Source organism: Strongylocentrotus purpuratus, unplaced genomic scaffold (genome assembly GCF_000002235.5).
Source record: "Strongylocentrotus purpuratus isolate Spur 01 unplaced genomic scaffold, Spur_5.0 spur5_scaffold_20, whole genome shotgun sequence".
In the NCBI taxonomy this organism is placed as follows: Eukaryota; Metazoa; Echinodermata; class Echinoidea; order Camarodonta; family Strongylocentrotidae; genus Strongylocentrotus; species Strongylocentrotus purpuratus.
In genome coordinates, this window is record NW_022145606.1 from 18,878,278 (window position 1) to 18,894,012 (window position 15,735).

At 37.4% G+C, this 15,735-nt stretch overlaps 2 protein-coding genes across 2 annotated transcripts; both read left to right on the plus strand.

The window, feature by feature from the left end:
• The first annotated feature begins 539 nt into the window (after positions 1-539).
• On the plus strand, positions 540-4,507 carry LOC105445175 (tripartite motif-containing protein 45-like). Its single transcript, XM_030993728.1, has 2 exons — positions 540-1,181; positions 3,245-4,507. The coding sequence occupies exons 1-2, from the start codon at positions 540-542 to the stop codon at positions 4,505-4,507; spliced, it is 1,905 nt and encodes a 634-aa protein (XP_030849588.1).
• Positions 4,508-10,354: 5,847 nt separating this feature from the next.
• Positions 10,355-14,024, plus strand: LOC105447635 (E3 ubiquitin-protein ligase TRIM71-like). Its single transcript, XM_030992988.1, has 2 exons — positions 10,355-11,395; positions 12,392-14,024. Exons 1-2 carry the CDS (start codon positions 10,760-10,762, stop codon positions 13,646-13,648), a joined length of 1,893 nt encoding a protein of 630 aa, XP_030848848.1. The 5' UTR covers positions 10,355-10,759; the 3' UTR covers positions 13,649-14,024.
• Positions 14,025-15,735: the final 1,711 nt, after the last annotated feature.

Sequence of the window (15,735 nt, forward strand, 5' to 3'; positions counted from 1 at the left end):
GAAGTTCGGTGCTCCCAAAGGTAATTATAATGTGTCATTGTTATGTTTGTATAGTATAGCAGAGGTCGTAAGATCAATAGGAAACGATGTATTTCCGTTTGAGTTTGCGAATTAGGAAATAAGTTCAAAGGTGCTTAGCATTGGCTGCGCGCCCACTCTCTGTGGGAAAACCACTTCTATTCATAGATCTAGGATGCACAAATTGCATTATATTTAACAGACGATCTACTGTTAGTTTATGCATTGTAGTTACATTTGTATTGATGTATACACTTGAATAGAGACTCAGTATTTTCAATCTAAGTAATTCGCTCCTCTTTCGTCACATATTTGTAATCAGCGTGAGAACTTGGTACAGAACTGCATGCATGCAGTTACGCAATATACTACTATAATCTACTACGTCACTGCATTACATATGCAATGTAGTTTGTGCTTGCAGCAGCTAACTGTTGGCTTCTAGTTCAAGTTGGACATTGGATATATGCGTAGAATGAGCTCGTGTTTGTAATAAGTCAGAAATCCGATATTTTGTACAAATGGCTCAGCAGACTGAGAAAGAGAAAGCTCCAAGCTCTTTAGAGAACCTTACATGTCCACTATGTCTTGATATCTTCGACGAGGCAACCATCCTGACTTCATGCGGACACACCTTCTGTCGGAAATGTCTCAAGAACTACGACCTTTCCCACCAGGATCTCGATCACATGATCTGTCCTCTCTGCAGGAAGATCACCAAGTTGTCTGTAAACCGTGTCGATGATTCCCTCACCAATGAGACTGTCAACGGACTTGTAGACAATTACCACACCGAGTGTGGAGGGATGAATGCTGTCCTTGAGATGCGTCCACAATGCACTGCTTCTAAGTTTCATCAAGAATCAGATGCTGTATCATTCTGTAGAACGTGTAATAATTACTTGTGCACTAATTGCGACTGCAGTCATGAGCTAATGACATCAGTCTTTGAAGGTCATGAGATTGTATCCATACAGGATATCATCGACGGGAAGGTCAGTATTGGTCATCTATCTGAGAAGTGCTCCATACACAAACAAGAGAACAAAGATATGTTTTGTGAGGATTGTAAGGTCCATGTCTGTCTCAAGTGCGTGATCGTCGGTCATCAAAATCACAACATCAAGAATCAGGCTGACTTCGAGCAGCAGTTACGTCTTAAGGTAAGTGGGTTCATTTGACAAAAACTATAAGGCCTGACACAAGTTTACTCATACGATTCAGATAAGGGAAGGTACCATTAGGCGCTGGAAGTCGGAGGGGTAGGGCAGAGGGCGTTGATGTCTCTGCATTATTCAAGTGGGGGACAAAATTTAAGGAAGGAATTAGGTTCATTTGACAAAAGGCACTTGCGTTTGGCTATAAAGGCCTGACAAGTTTACAGATACAATTCAGGTGGCCTCGCAAGGAATTACAAAATATATGTAACAGAATTAGCAAAAGGTTATTGCTCAATCAGCAGATAAGTATTCTCAAGTGCGAAGTTTAACCATTCCTAAACCTAACTTTTATCAGTTATTGCTCGTTACCCAGACCTACCCTTCCTTACAAAATATATAAAGATTGTAAGCCTCTGTTTATACAATAGAAATCATCTCCTAGAAGTTCCAAAAGAGAGATTTTTTTCCCTCCTCCCCTGCCAGAGAAATACAAAAATTGACATCATTAACCATAGAAAAAGAGGTTCTAAAAAACAAAGTGTCACCATCTAAATTCTAGAATTCTCATTATCTTTTCGAATCGTCAAAGCGATGAGGCTGATAATTATTCTCCCCCTTTCTCCCCTTTACAAGACATAATTTCTCCGTATATCGATTATATGTCAGTAATTTTGTAAAGATACAAAATTGCAATATGTAATGATCTGGCTTAACATGTGTTCAGTAATCCATATTGACTCCCTTAAAGGGATCGTTTAACAATGTTAATCTGAGATACACGGCCCTATGTGTTATCAGTGTCTGTGATATGGTGTAATATTGAAGCCCTAAAAAATTGCGCTTCAAAATGATCAAGAAGTGCCTCAAAAAAGTAAAAATCTTTGAGTGACCGGTTATACCATACTCGTTTTCCCCAATAGACTGTAGTGTTATGAAAACCGTCAGGCGAACGGTTTTCAAAATTTGTAATTCCAATCATAAATATCTTGATAATCAGACAGGCGATCGGCTTGTAAAAGTCATGGGGTTCCTGACTGACCTAAAGGTTTATAATTATTATTGCATCATGAGCTAAATCCAGAATTTTGTTTCAGAATCTGAGACAAAGTTACCGGATCCCTTTAAAGGACGAGACCATTCTAACAAATAACTTACTTTCAATAAAAGCAGAAAATTAGACAAACCAATCAAAAAATGTTTGAGCAAAATCAGATAACTAATAAGAAAGTTACACTTTTAAATTTCGCTTCACTCACTCGCGTAATACTAATAGTAGACTTTCTGTCGATTTCTTTATGATCCTAAATACTATAGAAACACTTTTGCATCAGGTATGTTATGTTATTATTCAAACATGCAAATTTTAAATATGCTTCAATTGCAAATTTTTGAGAAATGCAATGTGTTTTTTGGGTTTCTTTTGTTACACGAAAATCATTTAGATAAAAGTAATAATACAGTAGGTTTGCGGTTGCACCATGTGTGTGTGAGAGAGAGAGAGAGGTTTGAGGAGTCCTGAAAAGGACTCTGACTCGGTAATCTTTCTTGGAGGAGTGTAGTCCTGAAAAATTGCAATAAAAGTAATAAAAAAAAGTAATAATGTTAATGAAAATTATCATGATCATGATCATGATCATCACCACCATCACCATACTTGGAAGTAGAAGTAGTAGTACCATTTAGTAGTACCATTATTCTTCTTAACTATCTATATATTGCTTGTGTTTATATCAATATTATCATTATGATGATTATAATTATTAATAATCATAAAACTAATTTTATTTGGCCTATCTCCATTCAGTAATATCTGATATTACTGCTTTCATACACATGGACTAATATCAAGGGCTGGATCCCCTTTTAAGAAAGCAGAAATACAACAATGTATTCAATTCCTCTGTCCTCGTATGATTATGTGGGGTCGGGGGGGGGGGGTATTACTTTTGTGAAAATTCTGGCGCTTACCTAATCCGTATTTCATATTCAAATCAACTCCATGTTATTAGCATACATCTCATGCCAAAACATGTTCTTTTCATTTCTCTATAATTTGTTTTGTTTAGGTGAAGGACCTTTTACAGCGATGTGCCGCTAAGAAGACAGAACTGGAGAAGAACATTCAGAATGTTGAGGTACAACGCCATGAAGTATGCACTGCCATGCAGAAACTACTGGACGATGTCAGTCAAGCCTACAGCATCAAGGTCAAAGAGCTTGAAGCCAATCATCAATATCTCATCGAGGAAATCAATGCAGTAAAGCGGAGATTCGATGACGACCTCAGCGTCTTGAAATCCAAGGATCGACAGAGGATCAAGATCATTTGTAGTTCAATAACACTGGTATCTAATGACAGACTGGGTCGTCTTGAGACAGACAGTCTGTCTGCTCATACCTTGCTCTGTGAGGAGCTGGATGCCATGCTGAAGGAGGCTACTGATCACACTTCTGCGGTAGCCATTACGAAGAAAGCACAGGAGAAGAGGTTCAAGCCTGCAGATGATACTCATCTGGACCTCGGGAGCATCTCAGAACCAGATCCCAATTTGCAAGTAATTCAGTGTGTGGATCTACGGGGAGTGATGTCGGGTATGACTCATTACTCTGAGGACAGTGTGGCTATTGGATATGGTTTTACACATGGTATAGATATCATTGATTCAGCTGGTAAACAGGAGGAGTATGCAAACATACCAAGTAACATGGCGTGTCTTGATCTTGTGCTTCTACAAGACAGGTCGTTATGCGTATCGACGGGTTTATACACAGAAGCACACATATATTATCCCAATGGATCCCGGAAATTAACCATCCACGTAAATAGCTCTGTCTTTTATCTCAGACTAAACAGAAGTCCATCAGATGAAATCCTCATCGCTAACTTTGGGAAGCAAATCTATGTCTATGACCCGACTGGATCCACTCTCAAACACACTGTTTCAACAAAACACAACATTACGAGGCAGGTATCTGCCACCAGGTCGGGTTTAATCGTCACGAGTTCATGTGATCATGAGCCAATCGTGGTGACGGTCTATGACAGGGATGGGAATGCTGGTAAGTCTCTACAAGCTCCAAGCGGTGTCAACCTGTACGCTGCCGTGGATGAGCAGGACAGTGTGTATGTAGCGAGTGTTGATCGTAAGAATGGTAACGTGGTGATCAGGCTCTATGACCTTGATGGTCTGAACCTGAAGGAGAGAGTGGAGTTCAATGCACTTGATCTGGCGATAAAACCTACGTGGTGTTACTTGGTTTCCCTCTCTCCAGACATGCTCGCGTTTGCTTGTGACAAGAAGTTGTATTTTATCAAAGTATCACTGTAATCCACCTCACACTCTTTATTACCAGTATTGGTTTTGTGTATACCTCTCTGCTCCAGATTTACTCTAATATGTCCTATGATGTGTCATATTCTATTGTTTATTATGTGATAACTAACCGAATGAGAAGATGTGTATTCTCTCGATAGATTTTTAATTGCCTGAATATCGTTGTCATTATTCAATTTTATTAGAACTTTCCTCTCTCGAAATAGTATGTATATACTGTACATAAACTATGCATCTAATTCTTCCATTGTGTAATCGCATCTCCTAGATATTAACTGAAAGACAGTGATATGATATCATAGTGTACAACTTTAAAAAAACGTGAGATATTGATTAACTTCTGATTAGTGTTATTTTCCTTATGTTGTATAAAGTTATTCCAATAGCATTTTCTTTAATGTTTTGCTTATATTCCTTAACCTATATTGCGATTATTTTGTATCTTTTTAGCCTTCACGGGTTATCCAAGTTACCAAGTTATTGGTATTATTATGTTGTCTTTATTTTACTCTTCGTATGGATATAACATTGAACTGCATTGTTGTTATAATTGGTAATTTCACCTTTTACATATTTCATGTGAATTCAGCAGTTTTCCTTTTCACAAAAATTACCGCTTCAATTCAATTAAGTTTATTTAAATTAGACTAAGTTGAATTCAATCATAAGGATATTATTATATGGAAGGGTTTTATTACAAAAAATTCCATCGTCGCAGTTTAGCAACTGAATTGCCATTCGACTACAATTGAAAAGTACATGATATTACAAGATAAAAGTACAATAGTCTTAAAACTATGACATAATGTATATTCTGATATTAAACCACACACGATGGTTGGTCTGAAAACCAATCCCCACCTTATATTTTTTCTTCAGTTTTTGTGTCATGATAATATTAATGTACCTACAACTTCCTCCTGACAAAGTTTGGTGCATGGGTGTAGATGCGGTGACCAAAAGTGACCGACCAAACACGAGGACAAATGTTCAGCTTGACAAATTTTTCGTATGGTCTAATAAGCTTTGTTCGGTCAATTCTTATGGGGAAAATGGGGCGACTATTTCGGGGACAGACTACTGACCCCTGTACTGCTTTGTACACAGTTTTGTTAAGTACCTTTAAATTGAAATCCACCCTTCATATCAAACCACTCTAGAGAAAAGCAACAACAAAAAATGAGGAATGTAGACTGGTGAAAGTTTGAATAAAATCCGTCAAAAATGAAAAAGTTATGAATTTGTAAAGTTGTAATCACTATACAGTCTATTAACATTGGCTGAATCAGTCATGTCTCTGTGATGTAGGGACGGACAGATTTTTTCATCTTACAAAATTACTAAGATTTCAAAAGGGAGAAGGCGCTATGGCGTAAAATAGAAATACAATGATATTTTGTGCACAACAAACGGGAGAGTTATCCGTCACTACGTCACAATGACCAATACGCCAATTTGAGATACGCTTTTATAGTATACCAATGAATTTATTACAAGGGTTGATTTGCCCTTAAACATATCGAAGTTCTTCCTTTTTTTGATTTTCCTCTGTTATTATTTTTCGTCATTAACTTAGAAAATAGCTATAGAAAGTATATGCTGTAAATGTAGCGTATTATCACAATAACATGTTCATTTTTCTTTGTATAAACACAGTTTTGTTGACGGACACGGGATATATTTATGGTATAGATCAAGATTATGTTTCGTATGATATTGACATCTGTAAACTCAGTATTCTTTTGTTATTACTGCAAGCCTACCAAAATTAAAATCACAAGAATGGAGCATTTTTTAACATAAAAAAGACTCAATTTGTGTAATCGTTAATGAGGTGATAAAGGAAATCTCTAAATGAAGCGCAAGCTGACGTAGAATTTGGTAAATAAATATTGATCCTTCCTAGGTTACATTTAGATCACATGTTGCTGTCCATACGCTGTTATATCTTCCACACGTTTCTTAGTATGTCATGTCATCTCTACACTATATGGACAGCAAGATGACATCTCAGTAAGGTGTCTTTACGCTGTTATATTTTTCCCATTCTTTTTAGCATGCCATGTTATCTCACATTGAATGGAAAACAAGATGACATCTCAGTTAGGTGTTCAATTTTTTACAGATAAAACCCCGCCTCATCTGAACGAGCTACGACATAAACGATTTACAAAGGAAAAATACACTGTAGACTGCAGACCAATGAACGTTCTTTCCGATGTAAATCTTTCTCTTTTTTCTCTGTCCATTGCTATTACCAGGCGCGTACGCAGTGGTGGGGGGGGGGGGGGGTTAAACCCCCCCCTTTGGTAATGTTTATTTGTGTATTTTGGAGGAACCCCCCCCCCTTTGGTAATTTTACAAATTAAAAAACAAAATGTATACAAATGGCTGACCTAAAAAAGGGCCCTCTTACCCCCCCCCACTCCACCCTTGAAAAAAATCCTGCGTACGCGCCTGGCTATTACTATTAGGCCCTTACATGCATTGAAGCTTATCTTTGTTTAGATTATCTCTTCCTCCTCCCTCTATCTTTCGCTTATCGTTCTCAGAACAATATTAATTATGTATGTTACTTTTCCCTTTTCCTTCTCTTACATACTCTTTCCCTTTGCCTTTCTTGCGAATTATCATCGTCTCGATCATTGACTTCTATTCCTTCCTTCCCCCCCCCTCTCTCTCTCTCTCTCTCTCTCTCTCGAATACCTACTCTCTTTCGAAATTAATATGCAACACATGAAGAAAAAGAGTGAACCTGGGGTTTACAGGAGATATATATGGACAGGTTAATTAACTTACATTCAAGCATTGATCAACCAAATAATCATACCTTTTTCCTGTTTTGCAGTTCACCTGTATATGGCTTTGAATGAAAATAAGTACTGCTTTTTCTGAAGACAAGAAAAGAAGAAAAAAAAAGTAAGTAATGCATTTAAAAAGATCGGTGTGGAATCAGTTCGAGCCAGTATCATGGCATCATCGAGGTATTACTGCCTCTACAGAGAATTAAGCAATTGAGCTCCTAATTTTATAACTACCAACCAAACCTAATGTGCTATCTAACTCTTCCTAAACATATCCCAATTGTAACTTAAAATAACAAATAAATGGATATTGCACTTTGCAATAAGGCTGATGGCCATTAAAATTAAATACACGTAAAAACATGTTAAATGCAAGTACAAACATGATACATACTTCTTTCATCAGCATCCTGTGCGAATCGAATATGCATGCATAAACACATATATGTATTAAGCGCTATATAAAAATTAATTTTATTATTATTATGTTTTGATTTTCACTAATCTCCAGAAATTACAGAAGATAACAGTCATCTTGTTGAATACTTTAAATAATTTAAACAGAGCGACTAAATTGATACCACTTCAGATACTTTATGACGCTTATTTATTAGATTTTGGAATAATTTCAAATGATAACACACTGATATCAATCTTGCTGGAAATCACAACCAGTGAAAACCACTGCACACAGATTTTTGATTCCAGCAAGTATTTAGACTTATTTTTGCTATTTTGCTAGTCCGAAACAACCCATTCACTTTACAATGAGAATTAAAACTAGTCGACATATTTACCCAAGATGCAGTATCACAAACAGAACTCTTAAGATTACCTTGATAGATTATTATTTCAAATGAATCATATTCCCGCGCAATATGGCCTACATATTCTGTTTGATATTGTTTTTCACATCATTAGCTCTTGAGACGTACATACATGATTAACATTGTTATGGTTATATTTAAGTCTAAATCATGATATTTCTTATAAGAGAAAACGTGGTGAAATATTTTTTCAGGCGGCTTTTGCATTGTAATAAGTGTAGCATCGCAGCTTTCCAGAGGCAAAGAAATAATAAAAATTGTTGACAGAGAAAAGGGAAGAGAATGAGAGAAATGGAAGGAGGAATAGTGGAGAAAGAAGAGGTGAAATATAAGTTTGGTAAAAATAAAAGCAAATGAAATGTCTTGCTCTATTACTAAGGATTCTACTAAAGTGGATCTCCAACACAATGTATCCACAACTGAAAGCCTAAATCAGTTTGCCCTCTATCAAAATGATAAAAACAGAACTCGACTATCCCTTTGATAGCGGTTATCAAAGGGATAGTCGAGTTCTGTGGCAGAGGGCGCTACACAATTTTGTTTGTTTTGGTGAGATAATGAAAAACTGAGTATCAAATTTGAAAGACCATACAATTCAAATGGCAAAATCATTTTGTTTGATCAAAATCGATTCAGAGACGGTTGAAATATCCATGAACATAACCATTTTTAATATTTGTGTACCACCACAAATATTCAAAATTTGAACCAGCCGGAGAAAAACGAAATAGCGCCTCAACGTTCTATTCCAGCCAATGCCGATGTTGGCTTTTTGTTGGCTTTTTCGTGCAGGCTGTGATACGCACAACAGGCGTAAATATTCATAATTGAATGACACACGCCTTTAAGACTAAAACAACAACAACAACGGCCGGCCCGTGTAATGTAAGTTAATTAATTAATCAATTAACGGTCACCATATTTTTGGGAACTTGGAGCTGAATTAGTATGATCGTATTGGCTAAATTTCACAAATTTTGGGGTCTAAAATTATCTTCATAGCAAATTCAGGTCCTAAAAGAGCACTAGAAATGTCATAAATAAGAATAAGAGCAATAACCATGCACTTTGAAGGCATTTTCGGTCTGAAACAAGAACTCAACTATCCACTTAAGTTCAAAGGTGCTATAGTATACACTGAGCGCGTGTGAAAACCCACTTCTGTTCATAGATCTAGGATGCACACACTGCATTATATTCACAGACGATCAATACTTGAATATGATTATAGCATTGTCGATGAAAAATATTCGCAACTCTTTCGACACATATTTGTAATCAACGTGAGAACTAGGTACATAACTGCATGCATGCAGAAATGACGCAATCTACTATACAAGCTGAACAATCTACTACATGTACGTTACTGCATATAATATGTTCTTGCATAAACTGACTATTGGCTTCAAGTACACGTCAGCTGATCACACTTTTCGAGTTTTATTGAACATGAATGGGATATACACGTAGAATGAGCTCGTGTTTGTAATAAGCCAGAAATCTGATATTTGTACCAATGGCTGAGCAGACTGAGAAAGAGAAAGCTCCAAGCTCTTTAGAGAACCTTACATGTCCATTATGTCTTGATATCTTCGACAAGGCAACCATCCTGACTTCATGCGGACACACCTTCACCTTTAGATACTTAAAATGGTTTATGAAAATGTGTTATTATATAATACCTATTTTAATGTGATTATTAAGACACTTTTAAAATGATTTATGAAAATAATATTCATATTATATTTATTCTTTGGAACCTACACAAACAAGCTATGCTTTCCAGTAGGTTTCTGTTTCATTTCATGATTTTGAATTTACTTTGTCAATTATGTTCTTTATTGTGCAAACAATTGATATATGAAATGGAATAAGATCAATCAATCAATCATGTATCCTCAACTGAAAAAAGTGTCCCTTTACTTAGAATCAGAGCCATCTATACACAGAGTTTGGCCAACTTGGTTTCACTGGGTCACAACATGGCGTATATTCTTGTGTTTTCTGCTTGCCCAACAAAGCAGTAGTCGCCATATTGTGTCCAACTCGAACCGGGTTGGCCAAACTCTCCTAATCAATGGCACTGCTGAAAACTAGAGTACCTATAGGTACTCTACTGAAAACCTAGATAAGTCGCCCTCTATAGATATAAAATGATGATGAATACCGCCATCAAGTTCAAAGGTGCTTGGTATTATATTGCATGCGCGCTCTCTGTGGGAAAACCCACTTCTATTCTTAGGATGTATAAACTGCATTAGTGGCAACCGATCTGGGAGTTTAGCATTGTATTCACATTTTGTGTTGATGTATATGCTTGAATAGAGACTCGGTATTTTCAATCAAAGTTATATGCACCTAATTGGAGTCTTGATTCGACAAAAATATATGTATTCAACGTGAGAACTTGCTACATAACAGCATGCATTGAGACGCAAATATACTACAATCTATAACGTCACGTCACTGCATATAGTTTGTGCTTGCATGAACTGATCGTTGGCTTCTAGTACACGTCAGCTGATCACACTTTTCGAGTTGTATTGACATTAATGGGATATATACGTAGAATGATCTCGTGTTTGTAATAAGTCAGAAATCCGCTATTTGTACCAATGGCTCAGCAGACTGAGAAAGAGAAAGCTCCAAGCTCTTTAGAGAACCTGACGTGTCCATTATGTCTTGATATCTTCGACGAGGCAACCATCCTGACTTCATGCGGACATACCTTCTGTCGAAAATGTCTCAAGAACTATGACCTTTCCCACCAGGATCTCGATCACATGATCTGTCCTCTCTGCAGGAAGATCACCAAGTTGTCTGCGAACCGTGTCGATGATTTCCTCACCAATGTGACTGTCAACGGACTTGTAGATAATTACCACGCCGAGTGTGGAGGAATGAACGCTGTCCTTGAGATGCGTCCAAAATGCACTGCATGCAAGTGCCATCAAGATGCTGTCTCATTCTGTAAAACGTGTAATTTCTACATGTGCACTAATTGCGACTGTAGCCATGAGCAGTTGACGTCACACTTTGAAGGTCATGAGGTTGTATCCATACAGGATATCATCAACGGGAAGGTCAGTATAAGCCATATATCCGAGAAGTGCTGCATCCACAGACAAGAGAACAAAGATATGTTTTGTGAGGATTGTAAGGTCCATGTCTGTCTCAAGTGCGTGATCGTCGGTCATCAAAATCACAACATCAAGAATCAGGCTGACTTCGAGCAGCAGTTACGTCTTAAGGTAAGTGGGTTCATTTAACAATAACTATAAGGCCTCACACAAGTTAACTCGTACAATTCAGACGAGGGAAGGTACCCCCTCGCATGCAAGGAAAAATAAAGGAAAATTATATCGAATTCCTTGCATCAAAATAAGCTTTCAATTGCTCTGAAAAGTATTTTTCGAGCATCCTAAAATCAAACAAATATTCACCCGGTCGCTAAATTCCCTCGAGTACTGATTGATCAGGTGTTTATTGTCCGTATATTAAACCCTGTCTACAATGTATACTAGGCACCGCGACCAAAGGAGAAGATTCTCCCATCCGTCAAACTGACGGGTTCGGGCAAAAATAGGTCTCCCTCCCCTGATCTGACAAGGATTGTAAAGGCATCGTGTGTCTCAACTTGGCATGAAAACGACAAAATCATTTAACTTAAAGGTACCATTGGCACAAGAAGCGAGAAGCGAGGAAGGGGGGGGGGGGGGGGGGGGGGGGGGGGGGAGGAGACACTGCAAATCCTTGATAAATGCAATGTCTTTTTTCCCCCTTTTTTGTTACACGAAAATCATTTAAATTAAAGTAATAATGTTAATGAAAATTATCATCATCATCACCATACTTGGAAGTAGAAGTAGTAGTACCATTATTCTTCTTATTATCTATTGTATTGCTTTTGTTATCATTATTACCATGATGATTATAATCATTATTATCATAAAACTATCTCCATTCTGTTTATCCGTTATTACTTCTTTCATACAAGTGGACTAATCACTACGGCTGGATTCCCTTTTAAGGAAGCAGAAAAAACAACAATGAATTCAATTCCTATGTCCTCGTATGATTATGTGTGTGTGTGTGTGTGTGTGTGTGTGGGGGGGGGGGTATTACTTTTGTGAAAATTCAGGCGCTTGCAAAACCTGTATTTCATATTCAAATCAACTCCATGTTATTAGCATACATCTCATGCCAGAAAAAGTTATTTTCATTTCTCTATCATTTGTTCTGTTTAGGTGAACGACCTTGTCCAGCGATGTGCAGCTAGGAAGACAGAACTGGAGAAGAACATTCAGAATGTTGAAGTGCAACGCCAGGAAGTATACACTGCCGTGCAGAAAATACTGGACGATGTCAGTCAAGCCTACATCATCAAGGCAAAACGGCTTGAAGAAAATCATCGAAATTTCATCGAGCAAATCAGTGCAGTAAAGCAGAGTTTCGATGATGACCTCAGCGTCTTGAAATCCAAGGATCGACAGAGGATCAAGAGTATTTGTAGTTCAATATCACTGGTATCCAATGACAGATTGGGTCGTCTTGAGACAGACAGTCTGTCTGTTCATACCTTGCTCTGTGAGGAGCTGGATGCCATGCTGAAAGAGGCTACTGATCACACTTCTGCGGCAGCCATTACGAAGAAAGCACAGAAGAAGAGATTCAAGCCTGCAGCTGATACTCGTCTTGAACTCGGGATCATCTCAGAACCAGATCCCAATTTGCAAGTCATTCAGTGTGTAGATCTACGGGGACGGATGTGGGGTATGACCCCGTACTCTGATGATAGTGTAGCTATCGGATATTTTAATGCATCTGGTATAGATATAATTGATTCAGCTGGTAAACAGGTGCAGTATGCACACATACCAAGTAACACGAAGTATTGTGATCTTGTGTTTCAACAAGACAGGTCGTTATGCATATCGACGGGTGAGACAGAAGCACACGTATATTCTCCCAATGGATCCAGGAAATCAACCATCCACATGAGTAGCCATGGTTTTATCAGACTAAACAGAAGTTCATCAGATGAAATCCTCATCGCTAACAATGAGAAGCAAGTCTATATCTATGACCCGACTGGATCCACCCTCAAACACACTGTTCCAACAAAACACAACAATCCGAACCAGGTATCTGCCACCAGGTCGGGTTTGATCGTCACGAGTTCACATATCGTCAATCCAATCGTAGTGACGGTTTATGACAGGGATGGGAATGCTGGTAAGCTTCTACAAGCTGCAAGCGGTGTCCACCTTACGGCTGCCGTGGATGAGCAGGACAGGGTGTATGTAGCGAGTGTTGATGATAAGAATGGTAACGTAGTGATCAGGCTCTATGACCTTGATGGTCAGAACCTGAAGGAGAGAGTTGAGTTCATTGTTCTTAATCTGACGCTTAAAAATAGTTGGTGCTACTTGGTTTCCCTCTCTCCAGACATGCTCGCGTTTGCTTGTGACAAGAAGTTGTATTTTATCAAAGTAACACTGTAATCCATCTCACTCTCTTTATTATCATTATTGGTGTTGTGTATACCTCTCTGCTCCAGCTCTACTCTAATATGGGCCTATAATTAACGTGTCATATCATATTGTTTAATTATTTTGTATAGTGCCTGAATACCGTTGTCATTATCCAAGCAATTCCTTCTTTTAAAATAGTATGTAAATACTTTAGGTAAAATATGCATCTACTTCTTCCATTGTGTAATCGCATCTCCTAGATACTTACTGAAAGCCAGTGATATGGTATTACATGTATAATGTACAACTTGGAAATTGGTAAGATATTGATTGACTTATTATTAGTTTTATTTCTTATGTTGTTATTCCCAAAGTATTTCGTTTAAAGAGAAGGTTGAGTTCCGGGAAGAGGTGAAAATAGTTTGTCAGCGTTATCATTGTTATTATGCAAGTGTGGAAGAACATCAGATGAAACATGTTCCCTGAAAAGCATGGCTCTTAAAATGTCCATATATTCAAAATATGGCGTGTAACATCATAAAAATCGGGACGGATTTTTATGCCACGTGTTCGTGTGCTTGTAACTTTACCGAGACTGGGCTAAATTTGTTATCATTTTGCTGATTCCAGAACCTTTCAGTACACACCAATACTTATATGCTAGATGACCAACTTTTGTATTGATTACACAATTTTTCTTTCACAATGCAATCGCATGACCAGAACTCAACTTTATCTTTAATGTTTGTGCTTATATTTCTTGACTTATATATTGTGATTATTGTGTATCTTTTGGCTCTCACGGGTCATCCTGTAAAGTTATTGGTATTATTGTTTTGTTTAAATTTTACAATATCATTTTACTCTTCATATGGATGTTACATTGAACTTGCCTAATGCATCAAATCAAATTTGAGAAAACATGGGAGGACCCTGGTGCGACATTCCATTAATAATTCCCTCGTATTCACTTTGCACCCTGCCTGAAAAGTCAATAAATTGAAATCTCCGGGAACTGATAATGTGACAGATTAGTCTGCTATGATGTAGAGAAGGACAATGTATCAAAACAAAATAGGCCAAGTTAAACAATCGGAAGTTCAGCTTCTTGACTAAAACATCCTAAGTACTTTATAAATATCATTATATCTTGGGAAATGTTTACTGCATTTCTGTAATGATATATAACGTCACTTTTTGCGTATTTTAAAATTGATTTCGGCAGTTTTTCTTTCCATAATAATTGCCGCTTTAATTAAATTCAGTTTAGTTAAATTGTATTAAATTGGATTCAATCATACATATAATCTTATAACCATACACAGTGGTTGTTCTGAAAACCAATCCAGACCTTCATTGTTTTCTTTTCAGTTTTTGTGTCATGATAATGTACCTACAACTCCCTCCTAACAATGTTTGGTGCATGGGTATAAATGCGGTGACCCAATGTGATTGACCAAACCCGAGGACAATGTTAAGCTTGATTTTGTTCCTCATATGGTCTAAGTAACTTTGTTTGGTCAATTTTTATGGGAAAATGGGGTGACTATTTCGGGACAGACTACTGGCCCTTTTCTGTTTCATATATATCTGTAAAGCGCTTTGAGAGGGCCTTTGGTCTTGGAAAGCGCTATATAAGAACTAGCTATTATTACACAGTTGTGTGAAGTACCTTTGAAGGGGAATCCAACCTGGAAATTAAACTACCGACTAGAGAAAAGCAGAAAAATCCGAAAAGTAGACTGGTGAAAGTTTGAATGAAATAGGAAAAAGTTGAGAAATTTATGAAATGTTTAGAGTTGTAATCACTATAAATATAGGCTGTTTAAATTGGCTGAATCGGTAATGTCTCTGTGATGTAGTGGCGGACAACTTGCCCAATTTCTTCCAACACACAAAAGTGCTAACATTTCAAAAGAGAGAAGGCGCTTACGCGAAAAACGGAAATATAATTATATTTGTGTGCACGACAAACGGGACTGCATCACAATGACCAATCTGCCAATTTGAGATACACTTTTATATAAATGAACTTATAACAAGGGTTAGATTAACCTTTTACATATCGAAGTTTTTTTTTGTGTGTGTGTATTTTCCTCTATTGTCCTTTTTTCCCC